Source organism: Lynx canadensis, chromosome E1, assembly GCF_007474595.2.
Source record: "Lynx canadensis isolate LIC74 chromosome E1, mLynCan4.pri.v2, whole genome shotgun sequence".
Classification (NCBI taxonomy): domain Eukaryota; kingdom Metazoa; phylum Chordata; class Mammalia; order Carnivora; family Felidae; genus Lynx; species Lynx canadensis.
Genome location: NC_044316.2, coordinates 59922317 through 59942173, shown reverse-complemented (window position 1 = coordinate 59942173; position 19857 = coordinate 59922317). Strand labels below are relative to the sequence as shown.

At 55.6% G+C, this 19857-nt stretch overlaps 1 protein-coding gene across 1 annotated transcript; it reads left to right on the top strand.

Moving 5' to 3' along the window:
* Window positions 1–11296: 11296 nt before the first annotated feature.
* On the top strand, window positions 11297–14265 carry CD7 (CD7 molecule). Its single transcript, XM_030296516.1, has 4 exons — window positions 11297–11528; window positions 12442–12756; window positions 13005–13138; window positions 13817–14265. Exons 1-4 carry the CDS (start codon window positions 11453–11455, stop codon window positions 13922–13924), a joined length of 633 nt encoding a protein of 210 aa, XP_030152376.1. The 5' UTR covers window positions 11297–11452; the 3' UTR covers window positions 13925–14265.
* Window positions 14266–19857: the final 5592 nt, after the last annotated feature.

Genomic DNA, 19857 nt, shown 5'->3' with positions numbered 1-19857 from the left:
GGCCCTTTCTGCATCCCACCCTTCAAGGCTCTTTCCTGAAAGCGACCTCCACATTCCCTCCGGACACATCGGCAGTGACAGATCTTTGCACGTGGGTGGCCGTCGCATCCTCAGCAGCTTCTTCCTGCTGAGCAAGGGGACGAGAGATGTCCCCACCTACACTTGTCTCCGCGTCAGGGGTTGGCGCAGCTATAGACCAGAGCGTGGTGTTATATGATGTGCTGATGCGCGGTTAGGCGGCCAGGCCCGTGGGATGTGGGGGAGGGGACCCTCCGATGGTGTGGGCTGTTGAACTATCATTCGTATATGGAATTGCTGGATTCTAGAAGAGACCAGTTTCACAAAGAGACTGACGAGAGGGGGACCAGTAATTAGGAGTCCTAAGAAGGAAAGAAGCCATGAACAGATTTGTTCCCAGGAAAACCATCCTGGTGTTCCACGGTCCCGGAAGGGGTGAGGATTGTCTTGTGAGAGCAGGACATCAAGGGGGGAGCGGCTCCAGGTAAGTTCCGATTTCTGACCCAGTAAAATTCAGAGAGGTCACCCTGAAGAAAAGGTCGAGAATGAAGTCTTGGAATTGGGAGGGAGAAGTCGTGAGAGTTTCGAGAGGAAAGCATTTGGGGAGTTTTCTGAGATAATATCACAGGATGACTGATTGCCAGGGAATGAGGTTTGGCAGTGGGCCAGATTCATGGGCCTCGAGGCTCAGGTGTGAAGAGGCAGAGATCTCCACCCAGCTCCGGGCTGGGCCTGGCAGGAGCTCTTCCTCGTCTGGGGCCAAGGCCGTCTTGATTCTGGGAAGATGGGCCCGTGGGGAGAAGCCGTGGAATGTTACCGCCGACGGGGTGGTCAGGAGAGCCCGATGGGGCCCTGCCCGGACGGCCTGAGTGGCTTTCTGTCCTGCGGAGACGAATTTGTTAGAAAAACAAGTCCAGTTTTAACAAACTGGGTCTAATCGTTTACGTAAGCTCAGCAAGAATAGGGATTGATCGTACAGATCTCTTAAAATCTGCTTTGCTGGAACCTTTCATAAGGAGTCTAGATTGAACTCTTGGTAGCCTCTCCAGGCCAGAAGCCAAGCCAAATACTTGCCATCAGACCTGCCTGCAATCCCTGAAGATTTGGGCGGATTCCTCTCCACGAGGTCCCCAAAGTATCCTGAGGTTCCTGCACCTTCCAGGAGTGACCTTCTTTACTCAGCTGGCGAGGCTGCTGGGAACTGTGTCAGCAGGCATCTGGCCAACATTTCCAAGGGGCTTGATGGCTCCATGTTTCATAAAGCCCACCTTAGTTCCTTAGAGCTCTTTGGTCATATGTGAGTCTATGAATGTCACTCTCAAATATGACGTTCCAGTCAAAGCCTTGGTAAAATAACCAGTGTTCCCAGTGGTGTCCTGTTACAAGGAGACCAGAATCTTATCAAACCTCTGCAAAGATTATAAGTGCCAAGGAAGAAAGAATGCTCACTGAGAGTTTCTGAGTTTCAGAGGGTCCAGGTAGACAGAAAAGTTAAATGCCTCAGTCTGTTCACAAATGAATACTTTATCACATTTCTGTAAGTCATCAGTATCTTAGGAGAAAGTTTCTTTAATCTAGAAGAACAAACATTAGAGAACCAGCAATGTTTCCAATAAGGGTCAGAAAACCATAATCATCTTCTTCAGCTCACTTAGTCCCATATTTCTAATTCTTATTCCGTTTGAATGCGGCTTTTTAGTTCTGGAAACTCTTAACCCCGTTCAAGTTTCATGAAAGATATTGACTACCTGTGTTTGTCAAAAGCCCTTTTTATGAATCTCCTTGAAGACGAAATGTGTTTTGTAAGAGCATCAGAACAACAGCTGTAAAAGACAACACTCAGAAATGGACATTGTTAACCATCTGATATGAGGTTCATTATGATGTAACTCATGAGAAAAGTCAGTTATTCCTGTGACACATAACATTTCAATAATCAGAATATCAAGTGATGACTTTCTACCAGAACATAAAATGCCAAACAAGGCTAAATAGAGTTACAGATCAGCAAAGACCTGATAAAGACAAAACTAGAAACTTTGGTTTTCCGGGCAGATAAAGAGAAAACAATGTTGTTTACATTTTGTTGTCAAGAACAGACCAACAGTCCAAGGAAACTTGGTCTTTTCACCAGAAAACAGAATAGCAGTGGAGTTTTAAAATCCATTCATTTCGGGGCCCTGGGTGGCGCAGTCGGTTAAGCGTCCGACTTCAGCCAGGTCGCGATCTTGCGGTCCGTGGGTTCGAGCCCCGCGTCGGGCTCTGGGCTGATGGCTCAGAGCCTGGAGCCTGTTTCCGATTCTGTGTCTCCCTCTCTCTCTGCCCCTCCCCCGTTCATGCTCTGTCTCTTTCTGTCCCAAAAATAAATAAACGTTGAAAAAAAATTAATAAAAAATCCATTCATTTCAACCTTGGTCCATCCTGACCACACATAAAATTCCTTTCCAAGGATTTCCCTTCATGAACCTTCTACGACTTTTCTTCCGTATTCAGATTTTGTCCCAAGACGTTTCCCTCCAAACAACCAGTCTCGTTTAGGACAAAATTACCTTTTACCTTCAACAAAAATGTATTTCCATTCCTTAGATCTTTCTTACATGGCTCCTACTTTCCTACATACAGAGTTGTTTCCCTTGTTTCCGTGAGTCTTAATTACATTTAGCAGAATTCTGCACTCTTAGAAACCTTAGTCTCCAGTGAAAACTAAATAGCAACCAATTGTGAACTGTTATACCGGAATTCTTCAGATGACAAATTTATGGATACATTTAAGCACAAAGCATGTTTTCCAACAGACCCAAATATCCTTAGTTTCTTTGCAATAAGAAGTCAAAAGCAGATAAATCTTCTGTTCAGTAATCACTGCTTTCGCACTTTATCCTATTTGGAAAAGACCTAGATGTCCAATGAATTCAATCCAATTTAGCATCCAAACAAAACTTGAAAACGTTCAGATTGCCAAAGACTTTGAAAGTTATCTTAACAGTTACCCATGGGGGCACCTGGGTCGCTCAGTTGGTTGAGTGTCTGACTTTGGCTCAGGTCATGATCTCACCGTTCGTGGGTTCGAGCCCCATGTCGGGCTCTGTGCTGACAGCTCAGAGCCTGGAGCCTGCTTCGGATTCTGTGTCTCCCTCTCTCTTTGCCCCTCCCCTGCTCATGCTCATGCTCTCTCTCTCTCTCTCTCTCAAAAATAAATAAGCATTAAAAAAAATTAAAAACAAAAAAACAAAAACAAACAAAAAACACAATTACCCATGAAAACTTTGAGACAGACAAAACTAACCATCATTTTCGGTCATCTTTTTGCTGACAAATTGTGATGGAGACAGCATAGACGTACTTGACCCAAGTAAACCTTGGTAGAATAAAAGTTTCATAATGCTGATAACTCTAAAGACATGCTCTATCTTAATTAAACCAACAAAATTAGTTTAAATACTGAACTGAGTTCCACCTGGGTCCACTTAAAAGTCAATCAGTTTGCTCCCCCTTCTCAGTTTTTACCTGGGGCACCGGTGGGGAAGTCTGAAGGGGGTGGTCTTCACCCCTTGACAGGGAGGGTGGGAGGAGGAGCTGATTTGGGGCCAAGAAGGCAAGCAAGACACATTCTACAGTTTTTGTGGAGGTCGGAGTTTGGGGACAGTGCCGTGAAGGCATGTATAGGACTTCCAACCATTTGGAGGAGTTCTGGCAAAGGAGGACAAGTTGGAAAATAGCATTATAAGAAAGAGCTCCATGCAGGGGCCACACCTCTTCATCTGGGAGTTTGTACTGAGGCCAGGAAGCAAAACGATGAGATGTTTTTTCCCCAGACGTTGGGGTCAAATGTGTTCCCGTTTTTAAGAACACGGCCCGAGGGTGAGTCCGAAGAAAGAGAGGGGGTCCCACGGCGGGAAAGACTGGCTGCCTCTTCCAAAGGGGAGTCCCGCCAAAGGGAATGGAGCCCCAACTCGTGATTTCGGTCAAGGCATCTGCTGACCTGGGAAAGCACGGGGCCTATACGAGGTGAGCGAGTCTTCTGGAGGCACCCCACCTCGGAAGGGGGCACAGCAGAGGGCGCACCACTGCCTGTCGGGGCGTCTCCCGGCAACGGGGAGGCCCGGGCACCGTTCGGCCAGAACCGGTTGGGAAAACGAGGGGAGGACGCACCACTCAGAGACCTGGGAACAGGCGTGCGCACAGGCCCAGGTGGTGGCTGAGAGCGTCAGCAAAGAGTTCCCACCGAGTCCGTGACGCGCATGGGTTCTCCGTGGGCAAGCTGCCAATTGTGCTGGACTTTGGGAACAGACCTGTGGGACAGAGTGAGAAAGCAGAGGAAGCGGCCCTTTGCCCTCGTGGGCCCGGGCAGGTCGGCTTGTTCGCCCTCAGACCTTCAGACCACTTAGGGCCCCCTCCCCCGCTGCCCTGAGGCCTTCGGCTGTCTGGGCCGTCTTAGGATCAGGCTGCCAAAGGCCTAAAAGAACCAGGAGAGGAAGGGAAAGGTCCCTCCAAAGGGCAAAAGGAAACCCTTCTCCCTTTCAGGCAAGGTGGGGGAGGTCCGGTTGGTTCCTCGGGGTTCGGATCCTCATCAAGGGGTAGCCTCGGCTACAGGTGGTCAGTTCCCCAAGGACCTAGAGTCCATCCACCAGGGAAAGTCCCGAGAGAAAATCCAGGGAGAGTCCTGGACCGGCGAAGTCTCCTCATGCAAGATTCCCCCAAATGTGGGGGGCACAAAGTCTCCCTGTACGGGCCCCCAAATGTGGGCAACATCAGCTGGAAGCGGGTGGCTGGTGGGGGGGGGGTGGGGAAGAATTCACTCGAGGCAGAACAAAGGAGATGGAAGTTTCCTGCATACACCGCAGGGGAGCAGCGGTCAGGGCAGGACCGCAGAGGAGAGGCTGTCTGCCGCCAGGCAGCGGGAAGGGACTGCTTTTAAAGGGGGAAGGTGAGGGGCGCCTGGGTGGCTTAGTCGCTTAAGCGTCCGACTCTTGATTTCCACTCCGGTCATGATCTTGTGGTTGTGAGATTGAGCCCTGAGTCCGGCTCTGTGCCCTGCACTCAGCGAGGAGCCTGCTTGGAATTCTCTCTCTCTCTCCCCCTCCCTCCCTCCCTCCCTCTCTCAATAAATAAGTAAATAAATAAATACAAAGGCGGAAGGCGAGGAGGTGTGGTGACGTATGGAATTCTCTCTCTTTTGGTAACTGTGCCTAGTCCATTGGTCAGTTGGGGCCTGCGGATATTTCGGGGCGGGTCGCCTGGTGGGCAGGTCTGAATTCAACCGTGTGGTTGCTGTGGTCTTTTCTGTATCCCGTCCCTCAAGCCTGTTTCCTGAAAGCAGCCTCCACGGCCGGGACCCCAGAACGCTGTGTGGATGGAGAGAGAAAGAGCATCCGTCCATCAACCTGGCCTTCTGTCTGTTTCTCCTTGTCTGCCTCTGTGGAGGACAAGCCGGCTCGGGCCAGCCCTGGGCCCATGGGCACACCAGTGACAGGGTCCCCCCCCCCCCCAAGAGACAGCTCTGTACAGGTCATGACGATGGGTGACCCACCTTATACTCAGCACGCGAGTGGGCCCTGAAGTTCGCAAAGTGCGAGACAGTATTTGGCTCACTGGTTGTAAAAAGTACACGTGACACTAACACGTGAACTCTGCGTGTTCTGCCCATTTCTCTGTAACCCTAAAACCGCTCAAAGACAAATCAGAAAGTCTATTTTTTTAAATCAGAAGGTCAACAAATACTCTGGCAAGCGATGTTAAAATACTTTTTTTTTTTTAACGTTTATTCATTTTTGAGAGATAGAACGCAAGCGGCAGAGGGGCACAGAGAGAGAGACCGGGGGTCTGAAGCGGGCTCTGCACTGACAGCAGTGAGCCCCACGCGGGGAGCCGTGAGATCATGACCTGAGCCAAAGTCGGACGCTCAACCGACTGAGCCACCCACGGGCCCTTAACATACTTTTAACTGCGGGCACACGGCTGGCTCGGCCAGTGGACCGTGTGACTCTTGATCTTGGGGTTGTGAGTTCGAGCCCCACGTCGGGTGTAGAGATTACTCAAAAATAAAACCTTTAAATAAATAAGTACTTTTAAACAGTTTAATCAGGCAAAAGGTCACATTTGATGGAGGCCAGGAGTGTCCACCATGGGCACCGGCATGATGGGACATGTGAGCCCCGCGTACCAATGGGGATGTGCGGGTCCCACAGGAGGGCTCCTTGGGCCCTTGTTGACAAGAGCACGCCCCCTGAGGGGCTCCCAAAAGGAAGCGGCCGCACCCAGCCACGGAGAGCACAAGGGTGGGGAGGGCCGGGGCGTCGGAAGCGGTCTCGGGACGGCGTCCGATCCCAGTGCTGCAGCAGACTCTCCACGGCATCACCCGTTTCCGCAGGGACACGATTGGGCAGGTTTGCACATTTTGTTATAATTATGACGGTGACAGCAGGACTGTCTCCCGGTGACTTCCCTCCTGGCTTGTCCGTGTTGCTCGCGTGTGTGACCGTGGCCAGCACTGCGTGTGTGATAAGGGTACAGAGAAAGGCAGGCTGTGTGGAGAAGACTCAGGCAGGGGCTCCGGCATCGGGGCACAGTGGCATCTGTCTGTCCCTGGCCAGGCTGCAGCCCGAGAGACCTCTGACCCCATGTCTTTCCTTCCTCTAGGGAGTGTCCCAAGAACCAATGAGGTTCCCTGCCTCCCTGTGCTGCCTGCCATGCTGTCCTTGACCTTCCTCCTCCTGGTTACCAGGGTGCTCTGGCCCATCCTCCCGGCCACCGCCCTGAGTGCTCAGGATGGAAGTAAGTCTCAGGATCCCGTCTCCTGGGGGGCCTGGCAGGGGCGGGGGGAGCAGATCTCCGTCAGGCCCAGGTGGTGACCTACCCCCGAGGCGAGCGCCCCTGGGCCGTAATGGGACGAGCCAAGCCCTCCCCCGCCTCCACGGACAGCACACAGTGGTTGCCCGCCCCAGCGCCCAGTGACGACCGTCAGAGCACTGGGCAGATGTCCGAGAGCCTGTCCAGTTTCCAGGGAAAGAGCGCCCTGCTCAGTGAGCGGCAAGTGCTATGGCCGGAGGAGGGACAGCGGGGTGAGGATTTTCTGTCCCTGCTCTGGTCCCCGATCCCCCCTTGGGCCAGCAGCTCCGTTACCACCCGGGAGCTCGTTAGAAATGCAGACTCTCGGGACACGGGCGGCCCTGCAGACTCGGAGGCGTGGGTCCTGCGGGACCTCCCAGCGAGTCCCACCCCACGACCCTAGGTCAGGGCTGTGCGGCGAAATCACCGGAAGGGGCTCGTCAAAGATGCCGGGCCCCAGGCACATCCCACACCCGTGAAACAGAGTCCCCGGCCGCCCCCTGTTCCCCTGACGGTCCTCGAGTCAGCCCCCCATGTGGGCATGGTGATTATTCCTGCAACCTGGGCTCCCGGCCTGGGCTCCCCCCCGCAACCCAGCAGCCTCTCTGTCGGTGTGTGTGTGGGGGGGGGGGGTGGCCCTTTCCAGTTGTTCGAATGTTTATCACAGGCGTGTGTCTATGCAGCCCTTTGGTGGTTTTGTAAAGATGGAGAGAAAGCATTTTCCAACCCTTCTGGGGCAAGCACTCTGACAACTGAGGGGACAGCAGGGGTTTTCCAGTCGGGTTCCCGCCGCGGACACGCTTGCGGAGGCCCCACTAGCCCCCGCTGGGACACGGGGGGTTTCGTGCTGGCTCCCTCGTCCTCTCCCTTGGCCTAGCTGCCCTCACGAGGTACACACCTGTGACCGTGGCCTGTGAGGACCCCGCTGGCCCCGAACGTGCCTGCCTCGCACGAACTCCCACCTCACACACCCTCTCTCTTGTGGGCACCCGAGGCCCCGGGCACACGCCCACACGTGGCACCCGCCACGCCGTGTTGTACTCGGTTAACGGCGCGTCACCATCTGCTGTCTGTCCATCTGTGTCCGGTCCCTAGAGGGAACTGGCGTGGCGGGATGGGGGGCCTGGCTCATCGCCCTGTGCTGGCACTTGGGGCCCCCGGGGTCAGAGTTCACCCAGATTGCCGGGTGAGGCCGGCGACGAGTGAGTTCATTCCGGGACTCAGCCTTCCCCAGATTGTGGGCTGGTTGCACCGCCGGCAGGGGTGGGGCAGCTGGGGGTCCAACATGGCTGGGCGGGTGTCCCGCAGGAGCTGGGGACCTTCCTTGTGGAGAGGAGTGTGCCGACTGCGCGCTCCTGGCCCAGGAGCTGGGGACGCCGAGGCGGGCCCCAGGGGACACGGAGGCAGCCTTGCACAGGGCCACCACTTCCCAACACTCAGGTGAGTCGGCAGAGCAGTGACACCTGCCTCCCCCTCCCCCCGAATCTGCCCGCCAGCCAGGACGGGATGCCTCAGGCCAGGTGACTCAGCACCCACATGGCCCTCCCCTCGTTTTCGTCCCCGTCTTGTTTTCCCACTCGAGACCCGCGTACTGATTCTCTCCTCGTCGATGTGTCCTCCGCCCCAGCAGGGCTCCCGTGTCCCCAGGGGCCCTGTCCCGTCACTGACTGCCCCCCACCGGCCCCAGGGAGGGTGGTCAGGAACCTCCTGAGGCCCAGCCGTGACCCACGTGTGACCTGTCCCCTGCTCACAGACTGGGACAACCCCTCCTGCACCGAAGGCGTGGTTTCCGTGTCGAGGGGTGAGCGGGCCGTGATGTCCTGCAACATCTCCAACCCCTTCTTGGGCGTCACCGTCTACCTGATTGCCCTTGGGGAGGATTCCCAGCCCCTCTTCAGGGTGACGCCCCCAGGCTGCTTCTGCCGGGGTGAGTGGCAGCTGCAGGTACGCGGAGGTGTGGCACAGCTGGTGATTCCGAAGGCGAGCGATGCCCAGGCTGGGTGTTACAAGTGGCATCTCCAAGGTCTGCAGAGGAATATTAAAGTCACCACGCTGAACGTTTTAGGTGAGCTGTGCTCCTGTTTGGGAGGGCTGTGCTCCCCTTCAGGAGGGCTGTGCTCCTGTTTGGGAGGGCAGTTCAGGGGAGGAGCGGCTCTCTTCCCAGGGCTGGGGGGGGGGGGCGGCCCGGGAAGGGCAGGCCAAGGTTCCAACAAAACAAAGTGAAACAACACAAGCCCCTGCCCCCAAAGGCACTGGGCACCTGATCCTGAAGGGGGCTCGGTGTGGGGGGCTGCCCTGTCCAGGGAGCGGGTGGGGCCCCCGATCCCTCCGCTTCTCCAGCCAGACCAGACCCTCCTCTCCCACCACCCCCTTCCCAACACCGCCCCTGCCCCCCCAACCCTGTTCCACTCCCTCTCCTCACGTTGGTCAAAGTTCGCAGGGCACCGCACCCCTAGCCGGCTCGGATCCGATCACGGCCACCTGAGCTCTGGGGACGGGGGCGGTGAGGGGGCTGGGAACGGTGCCCCCAGCCCGGCCGGCCCCTCCTGGACTCATCTGATACTTGGGGCTGGGGGGGCAGCATCAGGCGCAGAGGCCCAGGACCTGAACCAGACAGGAGTCCTACCCCTCACCTCTTCCTGCGGTAAGTGTTCTTACCTGCGCCCGGGGAGCCCCTCGGGTCCCCCGGGCTGTCCCCGCCCTCTGGGCCTGGCACCCATGCCACCTCCTGCCTACAGGGGTGGTGTCCCCCTTGAGGGTGCACTCCTGGCCGGAGAATAAGTGACGTCCCCGCCCGCTCCCACAGACCCGCAGATGCCGTGCCCGGGGTGGGCCAAACGCCAGTTCCGGGTGGTGCTCGTGGTCACCGGTGTCAGCGTCGCCCTCGCCATCCTGGTGGTCACCGTGTTAGCCTGGCGCCGACGACACAGTCCCCTGTACTCGAAGCCCCCAGGGGTCTGAGGCCACCGGCACCGAAACTCACCCCCCGGCAACGGAGCGCCGCGTGTCCCGCACCCATCTGGTTGACAGAAGCCCGTGCACCTCACAGAGGCGGCAGACAGGCGCAGGCCCCCGTCCCTGTCTGCTGGCCCAGGACACCTGCTCGGCCCTACGGCCCAGGGGCCAGCTCCCTTCCCCGGGCGGAGGGTGGCCCCAGATCGCTTCTCTGGCTCCCCACCCCAGCCACAGGCTGTTTTCCACCTGGGCCCCCGGCAACTCTCTGGGCTCCCCGACTCTGTGGTCAAAGATGGGAAAAATCTCAAGCTCCAGAACATTCGACCTCAGAGGACCTCTCCCTCCTCTGCCCCATCAGGGCCGGTGGGGTGGGGTTGGGGGTGTACTTCCGGCCTCGGGTGCACAAGGGGCTGCTGTAGCCTCGGAGGCACCCCGCTCTGGGTCTTAGGTTGATCTTGGGCACACCCCTGTCTTTGACCAGGAGCAAGAACAGCTTTGGGAGACCGTCCTGCCGGCAGTCCTGGGGTCAAGCTGAGGGCATAGAGGCCTGAGGTGGGGAGCCAGCCCGCCTCCACCACTAGGGGGCTCGCCAGTGGGGGCTGGCGACAGGCGGCTCGGCCGTGGCACTTGGCTCCCCCCTTCTCTCCCCCCCAGCCACAGGGCCCCTCCCCCACCGCCCCCCTGCTGACCCTTCCCCACCCCAAACCCCTTTATGTCAGATGTCTTTCTAATCACAACTGTATGACTCCATTCAGTGTGTTCTTAAGAGGGACATACAGGCTTTTTCTAAAGTACGCGTTCAGTGCTTTGGAAAACACCCATAACGCCAATCCTTAAGATGAATAAAACAAACCAATCGAGAAACCATGAAATGACCTGGGAAATACACATTTTTTAAGTGGGGAAAACAAGTCTAAAAGAAGCTGCTTCCTGTCTTCGGGCACTAAAAAGTCCTAGAACATTCAAAAGAAGCAGATATTCGGGTTCCTCCCTCACTGCGGAGAGCCCCACACGGAGGAGGGCCCTGCGTGGCGCCTTGACTGGGGCCCAGACCTACGAGGCAATTCTGGGTCCGGGTCTTTGTGTTCATTTCTTCCTTGCTGCTTGTATTTTCAAGGGTTTCTCTATGGGATTCTCTCTCCCTCTCTCTTCCCCTCCTCTGCTGTTGCACATAGGTTCTCTCTCTCTCTCTCTCTCTCTCTCTCTCTCTCTCTCAAATAAATAAATACACTTTAAAAAAAAAAAGAAAAAAGTGACCAGGGCAATTGGAGCCTGAACCCCAACCCACCCAGGGCACCCCCTTGGCTTTCCCCTGCTCCTGCCCTGAACCCCGAGCCTGCGGAGACAGGAGTGGGTGACCAGTCGTCTGTGAGCACTCAGCAGGACAGTGCTGAAGGGGGAAGGGAGTAAGGACCGCCCCTCCCAGCCCGGCTCTCAGCACCTCCCCTTGCCCATGGCACCGCCTCCAGAAAGCCCTCCCAGAATGCCTGGACCACCAGTCACAGCCTCCTGGCCTGGCACTGGGGCTTTTGAGGCGGTGCCTCAGAGGTGGTGGCAGGCGGTTGGGTGCTGCAGACAGGAAGAGAGCCGAGAGAGGGGGCCCTGCCTTTCCCTTGTCGCTGGGTCTGTGGTGGGCACGGCGGCGGCAAGCATGGCCCCAGAGTTCCCACTGCTCTTTGAGCTCCTTACGCTGGCCTGCACCCTGCTCAGGGCCCTGGCCACCCAAGGTAAGCCCTCCCTGCGTCTCCCACTGCGCTCCCCCCGCCCCCAGAAGGCTCAGTACCCCCAACCTGGGGATGCTCCTTCCTGGGAAGGGGGTGGTCTGGGGACGCTGAGCATGACCTCCCCACCGAGCCCCCCACCCCACTGTTGGTGCCGTCTCGGGGCAGAGTCACCGAGGCTTTGGTCTTTTTCTTTACCTAAATGTCTTGGGGATTCTCTTTTTCGTAATTAGCAAGGCTGCCTTTGTTATGGGGGGATTTTGTCTCTTAGTTTGCTTTTAAAACAGATACACGTGCAAAGTTCTGCAATAGGATGGAAAGATCCGGCACACACGGCAGGGTGGGGAGACTCAGTAGAAAAAAAAAAGAATCTCCAGAATTTAGTTTGCTGAGAAACTGATGTTTGGATTACATCAAAACGGCTCGTGTTTGCACCAGGAAGCTGGTCCTGCTGGGCCCCAGCTGCACAGATGGGGACATTTCTGGGTGTCCCACAGAAAAGCAAAGATGCCACCAGGTCTAGGTGCCTGGAAGTGATGGGGAAACTGAGGCAGCCAGAAAGGAAAGAGAGAAGGAGACGGGACAGTCTCCCTGCTGTCTCCACTGTCGGTCAAGAGAGGGAGAAGGCGTAGGGACAGGAGATGCGGTCAGAGCTGCCCAAGGCCCAAAGGTCCCCTGGGCCCCTGTGTGGGGAGAGGTCACAGGCAGCCCAGCCCCCCGGGGCCCCTTCAGCCCTCGAGGACAGCCACGGGGGTGCAGTTACCCCGGAGCTGCTCCGGGGCAAGATGCCTGGCTGTGGTGACATGACAGCCATGGGCTGCCCCGGGGGCACCTCTGTCCCTCCAGCATCCCCTGCAGTGAGGAGGGTCCCTGCCCTTCTGGCCAGGCCAGCGGTGACAGCAGGGGGTCCTTCCTGCAGAGGTGCGGCAGTACCCCCCCTACGCGATTGCCCCCGAGGGGGGCTCCGTCGACATCACCTGCTCCACCAGCGGGTCCCCGTTCGGGGTCTACCTGAAGCAGAGGTGGCCGAGGCCTAGCAGTGTGATTTACTACGAAGACGAGAAGGAGCCCACGGTGGATGAGCAGTTTCGGGGACGCGTTGTCTTCTCGGGGCGGCAGCACAACCTGACGGTCACCGTGCACCGCCTGCAGCCGGCCGACACCGGGGCTTATGCCTGCCAGGCGGTCGCGAAGGACGAGGTCTGGGGCCCCGGCACCTTGGTCGTGGTGACAGGTAGGGGACGTGCCTACCCCAGGACCCACTTCCCCTGCCTGCCGGTTAGACCTGGCCCCCCCTGCCTTCGTCTGGGGGCCTTCCCCCGCCGGCGTGAGTTATTCCTTCCGGCGTGAGCCCACTGCCTCCAGGAAGGCCCCGGGTTGCCCATCCCCCCACCCCAGAGCCCCTCCGTGAGCCCCGAAGGCTCTCTCGATCTCTCTCGAAGCCCGCCGCCCGCCCAGCGCCGCTCTCCACTCCTTCCTCAGACAAGCCGCCCGAGGCAGCGGACACGAGCCGGGAGGCCCCGCTGACACGCTTTTCCTTCCCCGTGGCCCTGGCGATGGGCTGCTTCTTCATCGGGCTGGCGCTGGGGGCGACGTGTGTGCTGAGGAGGACACAGGTCAGTGTGAACCCCCGGCTTTCACCTGTGTCGCTGTCAGCTGGCTCCTCTGAGAAGCCCCAGGGAAACCCCAGGACCCTGCAGCCCGTCCACCAGGGTCCCCGGGAGGCCCGAGGGCTTAGACGGCAGGGTCCAAGGTGGGGGGTGGGGGGGGGTGGGCCAAGAACGGGACCACGAGCAGGGATGGGCGTGGGCCCAGGAGGAAAACACAGCCGTAAGAGGAGGGCGGGGGGAGAGGCTCAGAGAGACGGGCGGGCACGCGTGTGAGCGCGAGCGTGTGTGCACACGGGTGAGCACTGGTGTGCGTGCAGTGTGTGTGTGTGAGCCTGCGGGTTGAGATCAGCGTGGGCAGGTGCGAAAGTGCACATCAGGGGTGCCAGGTGCCAGGAAGGGGTCAGCTCTGCCCTGGTCACTCAGCTCTTCGCGGCCGGCGCGCCTTTGCCCCGTCCACACCTTGGGACAGCGCACCCCCTCCCCAGGCCTCTGAAGCGAGGTCCACTGCCCCCCCACCCCCCGGCCTGGGGCAGCTCCAGGGACCTGGGGGGCTGGCGGGGGCGCCTTGGGAGCTGGCCTCATGCCTGGAAGCCCAAACAGCCCCCGAAGGGGGTGCGCACTGGAGACGGGGGACGCCCCAGAGCGAGCAGGACCCCGGACAGAGAGGAGGGGCTTGTCTTTCAGATCAAGAAACTCTGCCGCCTGAAGGATAAGAACCCGGCGTGCGTGGTGTACGAGGACATGTCCTGTGGCAACCGGAACACGGTGTCCATCCCCAACGTGTACCAGTGAGCCCCGCGGGCCCCCCAGGCTGCCTAGGTGCAGCTCGCGGAGGGCCGCCTGACCCGGCGAGGTCGCTCAGGCAGATCCCTGCGGCCGTCGGGCTCCCGGCACCTCCTCCAGGAGGCCTTCCTTGCTTACTTCCTGCCTTGCGGGCTGCCCTGCTCTGCTGGTTCTGGCACCTCGCGGCCACCAGGCAGGAAGCCTCTCTGACCTGCTGCTTGCTGCCCTTGCCCTCAAACGGCGGGGGGGAGGGGGGGCTCCTCTGCAGGATGGACTTGGGCCCTGGGCCTGGGAGAGGGGCAAGAGGGAGGGGTCGCCCAGCCCCTGAAATAAAGCACTTCTTCTCCCCCGTCCCCGACTCCAGCATCTATTCTCAACCAGCTGACAGCCCAGGAGGGGCTGACACCGTCCCCAAACACCTTCTGGGACTTCTGCAGCCTGTGTGATTCTGTGTGACACCTTGAGGAAGGACATGAGCAAGGGGGCCCTTCCCCACTCCAGGCCCAAGGGGGCCCCTGTCACCCTGGGTGGGCTGCAGAAGGGGCAGATCAACCAGGGCCCTCACCCACCCCCTCAGCCCCCTTCACCTGGCCTCACCTGCCTCCATCACACAATGAGGCGGGGGTGGAGGAGGGGCCCGGCAGCAGTGACTCGGGGTCTTAACTAAGAGCCCTTCCCTACGTGCCCTCGTGTTGGGGGGCGATGGGAACTTGGGTATCTACGTTTGCTCTCGGGTGGGAAACAAGGCACCCCCAGTGTGGGTGCGAACCGTGACGTGTCCTCTTAGACTCTGAGCTGAGAAACAGCAGACCGTGCTGCCCCTGCCCCCCGTCCTGTGCCCTCAAACCCCCATCAGAGTTGGAAACACAACCCTGATATGGTTGACTATACTGGTCGAAAACCTCGCTCTATAAAAACCCTACACACATAAATACATGACAAGCATGTACAAACTTGGGGGGGAGAAAGATTACCGAACGAAGGTTAATATGCTTAATTTACGAAGATCCTTATCAATTAATGGAAAGAAAACAAACATTCAGAGAAAAATGAGCAAAGAGCAAAAATGAGTGATGAACATAGGAGACCATTCAAATTGCTAGTTATCAATGAAATATCAGCAGAAATTAAATAACCCGCCACCCCCTACGTTGGCAAAGATTAAAACGTCGTTAAGGTATGATGTTCCTTTTACTTGGAAACCCCGCTTCTAGAATTGTGTCTTTGGCTGGTCGGATGTGTGCTCCCCAGGCGGGAAGTTACCAGGACACCTCGGGCCAGGGCAGGCAGCCTGGGACACAAACTCAGCAATTTTTCTGGAGGCCACCAGGGACCTGCCCCTGGGACGCAGATGGCAGTCAGGAAGACTGACAAAGAGACACCAGGTCCTGGTGTCCCAGCCTCCCAGGGACCCCCGGAGGAAGTGCAGACTGCCCTACAGACCCGGGGATACAACAGGTGTCTATTGGTTGTCCCCACTCCTGACCACTCGGCAAGTCCTACCCCTCTGGGCCTCAGTGTCCCCTCTGTAAATAAGGGGAGCGGGGTCCATGCTCTCTTCCAGAGCTGGACTCTGTGGTGTCCAGGCCAGGCTGGACATGCTTCCCACTGCCCCCCACCCCTGCAGCTCCCAGGCACCTGCACCCTTTCCCTGCTCCCCACCCTTCAGAAGCAACTTCCTGGAGGTGGAAATCACCTCCAGCCAGCCTCCGGAGGCCCTTGTCACCTGAGGAGATCTCAGCCTGACCTCACCCCAGCAATCAGAGGCTGTGCCTGAGTCACAGCCCCACCGTCCTCCTCCTGGCAAGAACCCCTCCTGGTGACTCCCCTCTGTGCTCAGGGCCATGTTCCCACATCCCCCACCCTCCTCATGATTGTCCCATGACCGGCTGCTTCTCTGTCCACCCTCCAGACCATGGCGATTGCAGGGCAGGGCTGAGTTCCTCTTCCATGTCACCCACTCCCCCAGTCCTTCCCGAGCATTCCTGTGTGCCGAGCATGTTGTGAAATACAGATGATAGATAGAAAGATGATAGATAAGTAGATAGATGATAGATAGATAATAGATAAATGATAGATGATAGATAAGTAGATGATAGATAGATAATAGGTAAATGATAGATGATAGATAAGTAGATAGATGATAGATAGATAGATAGATAGATAGATAATAGATAAGTGATAGATGATAGATAAGTAGATAGCCGATAGATAGATAGATAGATAGATAGATGATAGATACTTAAACATGATATGCCTGGTTTATTCCTCTCATGACAAATAACCAGAGCACGATCCAAGTCCTGGTTCCCCACTGTCTACCTCTGTGCCTGAACCTCTCAGACTTCAAATTCCTCACCCGTAAAATGGGGACAAGGACTGCCCCGTGTGGTGAGGTGCCACGAGAACCAAACACCACAGTAAACCCTCAGAATGGGCCTCTGCAGAGCAAATGCTCTGTCCACCACGCAGGTGTGGGCTCAGACCACAGAAGCTCAGACCACGGAGGCGGAGGTCTGGACGGCAAGAGGCAACACTACAGCTCCCACCCCCAGGCCACTGCTGGGGACAGTGGGGAGCAGTGAGAACAGGCACCACAGGGTGTCGACTCCTTCCCACACTGGCCTTCAAAGCCAGAGGATGTCCACTCATGCTCCCCAGAGAGCCTAGTTCCCAACGCAGGGGCTAGCCAGGGAGGGCAGCCAGAGGGCGGTGATGGGCATGGCAGGAAGAGGGTCTTGAGGGGTGGGGTCTCAGCCTGTCCAAGGCCTCACCCCTCCACACTCCAGGTTGGCTGGCCCTGTAAGGGTTAAATTGTAGTGTAGGGCTAACCTGTAGCCTTAAGAAATAACAGCTTTGTTTTAACACTGTAGATTAAGATAACAGTCTTGTCCTATCAATCAAGGGAACAAAAGTTTAAGGAAAATCAACTGGTTTAGTGTGATTGGATTGGGGCAAGGGCATGTCTGAACTGTTTCCACCCCCATCTGGGAACTATTTCTTTGTTCTGTTCCCAGGTGATGATAAGACGACGTGGTCGGCTATAAAAACTCTGTACCCCGGCTGTTCCAGACCGCACTCTGGTCAAGAGTGTCGGTCCCGATCTGTTGGCCTTGCCTCTCATTGTAATAAACTTTGTTGTGACTGTCACTGGTACCTGTAGCATTCTGTTTCAGGAGCCGTGTGGATGCAACAGGCCCTACAACCCTGGACCAGACTTGGCCCCCTCAAGACTCATGGCCTGATACCTCACATCCTCAGGGGACAGCCGGCCAACTGGGCCTTGTCCACACCTCTTGGGACAGGGCCAAGCACACCAGAGTCAAGGCTAGAGTAACAGACACCCTTGGAGGACAGTCATCAAGTCAGCCACTCAGGAAGGTCAGGAATAATACCATAATCATTGACCCAATGATACCAGAGGAAACAAGCAGCAGGAGAGGGAGGGGAGATCTGACAGAGGAAATCTCCCCAAAGGAGAAGAGAAGTAAGGGAACCCTCAGAGATAAGGGTGGTGGAGGAGAAACTTCTTCAAGGAAGGCCTGAGAAAGGGAGACAGGACAGTGAGAGCCCCAGAGGCAGACTGTGTGATGACGAGGGAGTGTGGGGCAGGCTGAGGGCAAAGTAGAAGCTAGCAACCCCCACCCCCCTTGCCCTCAGGGGATGTGTGTGACATTCCTCAGGCACTCCCAGCTGCCCAAGGACAAAGGAAAGGACAGAAAACCAATGGTTAACTGATAGAGATCACAGTCGCAGGCCATGAGTCTCCATCAGTTTACAAATATCTTCATATATTACAAGAAAAAGGCAATCTTACCAATAACCCAATCTCCAGAAACCTGTAGACTCAGTTTCCTGGAGCCCCAACATCACCTTCCCCTCCATAGATGTGGGGAACAAAGGCAAGAAGGAAATGGCAGGTGAAATTACATTTCTTTGTAACCTGCAGCCCGTTGACGGATACTCGAGGCAAATACCCGTTTCTCCAAGAACCTCCTACGGTCTAATGCTAATGCCTTCCTGGAGGGAAAACAACCTCAGCTTGACAATAGCAAGGCCTCAGGTGTCTTAGGCATCTTCTTTAGCACATCGCAGTCTTTCTGGAGGCCCCCCTTTTGACTCTACCTCCTGAACTCCGTAGTATATAATCACTCGGTCTTCACAACCCCTGTGCAGCTGTTTCTGCCACGGGCCCTGTCCCCGTGCTCTAATAAAATCACCTTTTTGCACCAAAGACGTCTTCAAGAATTCTTTTTTGGCCGTAGGCTCTGAAGCCCACCATCACCCCCAAACCCCATCATGTGAGACTCTCAGTAAAGGGGCAGCAGACGGCCCACCAGCAGAGGGAGGGCAGAGAAGGCGAGCCCGCACCCACGCATTCTGGGGGCGAGAAAGAAATCCCAAATTTCAGGTGGCATCAGATTTCCCAGAGACAACTCCGCATTCAAGAAGGCAAGGGAGGGCCGCCTGGGTGGCTTGGTCGGTTAAGCGTCCGAGTTTGGCTCAGGTCATGATCTCATGGTTCGTGAGTTCGAGCCCCACATCAGGCTCTGTGCTGACAGCTTGGCCTGGAGCCTGCTTCCAATTCTGTGTCTCCCTCTCTGCCCCTCCCCACTCTCTCTCTGTCGCTCTCTCACACACAAAAAATGAGTAAGCACTAAAAAAAAAAAAAACAAACCCAGAAGACAGTGGAATAATACTTAAGTATTAATTACTGAAAGAGAATGACTTTGTACTTGAAACATTAAGTTATCATCTCAGTGTAAGGGTGTAATAAAGATATTCTGGGGTACATAAGAGTTTGAAATCACTCTTGGAGGCAGTGTTCAAATAAAGCAGACCCAAACATAGGAGACATTACAGGAGAAAAAAGACACCAATAAAGACAGAGTTTACTTTTGCCAGAAAACGATGACTAAAGAAACATACAACCTGCAATCTACATAACAATCTAGAACTAAAATTCTAGATAACACTAGCACAACAGAGAGGGGGAGGGGGAGAAAATGCTGAGACATCTATCTGGTCAGAAGGAAGACACAGACCAAGATAAGGTTAAGAAATCAATCCAAAAAATGAGTAGGAAGGGGTCCAAGGGCAGCCTCAGTAAGAACCCAAACAGAACATACTACAAAAACCAGCAGAAAGAGCTGCCCAGTGGAAACAGGAAAAGAAAAAAAATAATAAATGCAAAAGACTACACAGTGAATGGAAAATATGAAATGAGGTGACAAAATGTACTGATTTAACAGTTACGTACAATTAGTCCTAATAACAGGAATCACAACTGCAATAGTCATACAATAAATACTTTCACAATAAGTGTAAATGGGTTAAACTCACCAATTAAAAGACAGTGTCAAACTGGGTTTAAAAGAAAAAATTCAACAATAGGTGGTCCATTAGACAAAACGCTTTAAACAAAGAAACATCAATAGGCTGGAAATAAGAGGGTGGATAAAACGCAAGCATAAACCAAAAGAAAGCTGGAGTTACTGGTCCTATTTTCTGACAGAATAGTAGTGTTGGTAAAAGCAACGATAGAACAAAAATATAGAACCAATGTAAATACATATGAACCTAAAAATAAACAGGTAAAATACGTAAAGCCAGGAATGACAGAGGCACTTGGAAAAATCAATAAAACAACCGCTTCAACCTAAGGTTTTAGTGCGTCCCTTCAGATCTGAATCATGCCATTAATTAACATGGAATTCTACATGAACCAAACAGAAACCATAGGTGAAACTTTTTTTTTTTTTTCCAACGTTTTTATTTATTTTTGGGACAGAGAGAGACAGAGCATGAATTGGGGAGGGGCAGAGAGAGAGGGAGACACAGAATCGGAAACAGGCTCCAGGCTCCGAGCCATCAGCCCAGAGCCCGACGCGGGGCTCGAACTCACGGACCGCGAGATCGTGACCTGGCTGAAGTCGGACGCT